The sequence below is a fragment of the Acyrthosiphon pisum genome, chromosome A1, assembly GCF_005508785.2.
Source record: "Acyrthosiphon pisum isolate AL4f chromosome A1, pea_aphid_22Mar2018_4r6ur, whole genome shotgun sequence".
NCBI lineage: Eukaryota > Metazoa > Arthropoda > Insecta > Hemiptera > Aphididae > Acyrthosiphon > Acyrthosiphon pisum.
This window is the reverse complement of record NC_042494.1, coordinates 122,568,561-122,572,307: the sequence shown is the minus strand read 5'-3', so window position 1 is coordinate 122,572,307 and position 3,747 is coordinate 122,568,561. Positions and strand designations below refer to the sequence as shown.

Genomic DNA, 3,747 nt, shown 5'->3' with positions numbered 1-3,747 from the left:
TTTACACTTTTTGGCCCAATAGATATAACTTTATTGATATTCATAGAAAAAAAAAAAAAAAATTGAAATATGAAATTGTCCGTAAACAGCTTAAAACAAGTCAAAATATTTTGAAAATTTTATAAAGGATAAGAATTAATAAAACAAACATTCAGTGAAATTTTCAAATATCTACAGTTATTCGTTTTTAATTACAATAAAATAAGAAAATCGTCACGTGAGAAATTGAGCGAATATCAAATGTTGTAAAAATATGAATTTCAATCGCTCATAAAAATTTAATTTGACTTTTTTGTAGACATTTTTTTTTTGACAAAGGTAGACAATATTATGAGGAATCTTGTATTACATTTTTAAATCTTAGATTTAAAAAAAAAAAAAATTTTAAATATTTCGATTTTTATTTTTGAATTACAACAAAATGTCAATTGGTAATGACTATAAATATTCCTATTTTTCGTAATTTTAGATTCTGAGTGGAACGATGAATGTATTGATTTTACAATGATGTGTGTTTTTATATTTTTTTTTTAATTTTTAATTTTTTAATTTTAATTTTTTTTTTAATTTTTAATAATAATAATAATAATAATAATAATATATTCTTTATTACGGAAATAAATTCCAATTACAGTTTTTTTTTTCTATAATAATATGTATATAATATTATATTATTTAAATACATTTTCGGTGATTTATATATAACAATAATAATAATATAAATAATAAGAATAATAATAGTAATAATAATAAAAGTAATATTAAAAGAAAAAATAGGTATTATTTAGTATTAATATCATACATTATAATATTTAAATTTATAAAATAAAAAACAAGATGAAATAAAAACGAGATATTTATTATGCTTCTATTGAACTATTATAGTAGGTACCTAATTTGTTATGTATTTCTTAAAACATTTGCCATAAACATATTTAAAGAATTACAAAAAAAATCAATATTTTTTATTGAGTTACCTGCGGACATTAAAATATTGGATGGAGACTTTTGCATATAATTTTTAGTTGAATGTTTTGTGTAGAATAAATTTGAGGATCGGTAGTTTATTGGAAGTAAGTAGACTGTACAAGTATACTGTACAAGTATATACAAGTAAACTGTACTTATAATACATAAGTACAGTTTATTTTTATAGTCATTTTAAGTTCAAATTTAGACGAAATTACATATTAAAAAACCTGGAATAACTATTTTAGTCATTTTGTTGTGATTGTATAATATTATTTGTGGGTACCTACTTGAAACTTCTAAAGTATACTATTATATATCTATGATAGTACCACGGTTTGTTGTTGATGTACAACGCGTTACCTAATGGATATTGTGATATGATTAATTTGGAATTTATAATTGATATTATAGATAAGTATACCTATAATAGGTATGTCTAATATCTAGACTGACAAACCGTCTCCACTCAGAATCGTTTTTCTTATACAGTGATATTATATCATTGAATTCAAATTTAATACTATCCATTATACAATTACCCACTTGTAACCTACTGTACAGCAGAGCGACATCCACTTACCCACCTTTTTTTTTTGTTTTTTTACATATTTTTTTTAGCAAAATTAACGTCTGCTATACATATTTCTGTGCATGTTTGCAATATTGTACGTTTTTGATTTTCACGATTTCTTTTGAATAAAAAAATGAATAATAAATATTTGGGACATAATAATTATTCTCAGTACCCGAACAATGAACTAACGGTAATCGTATTTGACCCATACTCTGTATTATATTCTTGAAAGCACTATACAAAAGTTGCCCGGATGCTATATTGTAGATTCTACGTTTCGCTGATGACCTGTAGGTTAAACAATCGGGGATTTGCGTATGATTCAGATTATGTAACGGTCGGATGTAGTGAAATTGCCTATTCAGAGCGCCGTGTAATAAATGTCTTCGTCTAAAGTTTAGCCGCTAAACCTTGCGAAAGGTTTTGATTTACAAATGTGATAGCTTTATCAACGTTATGCTTGTCCACAGTTCTTCAGTTCTTTGAAATCTTAATACATTTTATCCCTCTTGTTATATTATTCTGCAGTATTGTTCTTAGGAAATGTATAGTTAGTTACAACAATAATTCATCATCGTCCTCCATTAATACCGAAATGACCAGGTTAAAACGAATATTAAACTTAATAAATAATAATTACAAATAAATGAAACGTTGTCACTTGTCAGATATGTATTCGAATTCAAAGTTAGGTATTCTTAATTTTCAACCCATGATATATAAACCAAAAACATAATGTGTGAGTTTAATTGACTTTCATATTTTATATTTTTGAGCAGTTATATCAGTATAATATATTATTCAAAAAATAAGTATTATTTTTATCGTATGACATACATTTGGTACATGGTCTAAATTTAGGTAATTTAATAGAGATAAATATTTGTATTGTTATTATGCTATTATTATTGTTCATACGAATATATATTATCAATAAATAAATTATCAATGAGATCAATACTTACAATAATGAAATATTATTTAAATAATTAGATTTTATGGGGTATTTTTTTTTTATTCAAATCATTAATGTTGTAAATCAAACGATAAATTATTTCCAACAGTCGTATATACATGACATGTAGTTTTTACGCGCTCACGGGATTTCGCACATTCGGTGCGATAAAATTCGTGTCGGAACTCTGAGTATTTAACAAATTGTGTGCGTGTCGACCAATATGTCATGAAATCACACGAACTTTTTTGAACACGATTGCCAATAATAATTACCACAGTAGTTTGACGAACGTGTGTAATTATCATCTACCCATCGCCGCTGTTGTCTCATTTTTTGAAATTCTTACGATGAGTTTTTACACATACACATACCATTTATTTTATACGTATACATGTGTGTGTGTGTGTGTGTGTGTGTGTGTGTGTGTGTGTGTGTGTGTGTGTGTGTGTGTGGGGTGCAAAATTATCGTTTATATTATCGCTGCTAAGGTTGTCGTTGATTATGGTATGGCGTGAACTCCGCGGCCGCTTGGTGTTCGATATGCGCGACTCTCCCTTCGCCTCCGATCCGGGAAATTCGGTAGCTAATGGTTTTTGAACACGTGAAACGGTTTTTTTTCGCGTTTTTAATTCTTTTCCCCGCACAACGAATCTTGCACTTTACACCGCACTACCTCGTGGTGCGCACACCTTACTTATATGCGACCGAAAAACGAAATTCCCATCATGCAGCTGGGTTAGTTCAAAAAATATTATATTTTATTACGCTATTATTATTATTATTATTTTGCGACAGCGCAGGTTGAAATGCCACTAGGCGCGTGTTCCGAAAATGCTAGTGGTGAATTTTACAACAGTGGTCGTAACCGCCAAAATATGGACTTGACGACCGGAAACCACAGCAGAGACGCCGCTGCCAATGGCGGTAGGCCAGTGAAGAAACTAGGAGTCGTGGCCAAAGCGGTGGCCGCGACCATGTCCGCCGACAAACTGCAACAAGGGGTGGCCCGCACCCAGAAGGACGTGAAAAACGGTAAGACTTCCGTGTTTCAAGTTTTCCCACGTAAACCTTGTAGTTTCTAACGACCGTCGAAGTACGCGATTTGGCAACATATATAGTTTGTTCCGTCCATCATCGTGTAATTCTTCTGCACTTATACATTATTATTATTTTATAATATACCTATATGTACAAAATTATACATATTAATATAATGTATATTGTATAAAGTATAATTAATTAT

At 29.1% G+C, this 3,747-nt stretch overlaps 1 protein-coding gene across 1 annotated transcript in view; it reads left to right on the top strand.

The window, feature by feature from the left end:
• The first annotated feature begins 2,962 nt into the window (after nucleotides 1-2,962).
• Nucleotides 2,963-3,747, top strand: part of LOC100161226 (inactive ubiquitin carboxyl-terminal hydrolase MINDY-4B) — a 48,010-nt gene continuing 47,225 nt past the window's right edge. The window contains exon 1 of the mRNA XM_029488192.1: nucleotides 2,963-3,536. Within this exon, the coding sequence (XP_029344052.1) occupies nucleotides 3,311-3,536 (226 nt within the window). The 5' untranslated portion in view covers nucleotides 2,963-3,310. The remainder of the gene's footprint in view (nucleotides 3,537-3,747) is intronic.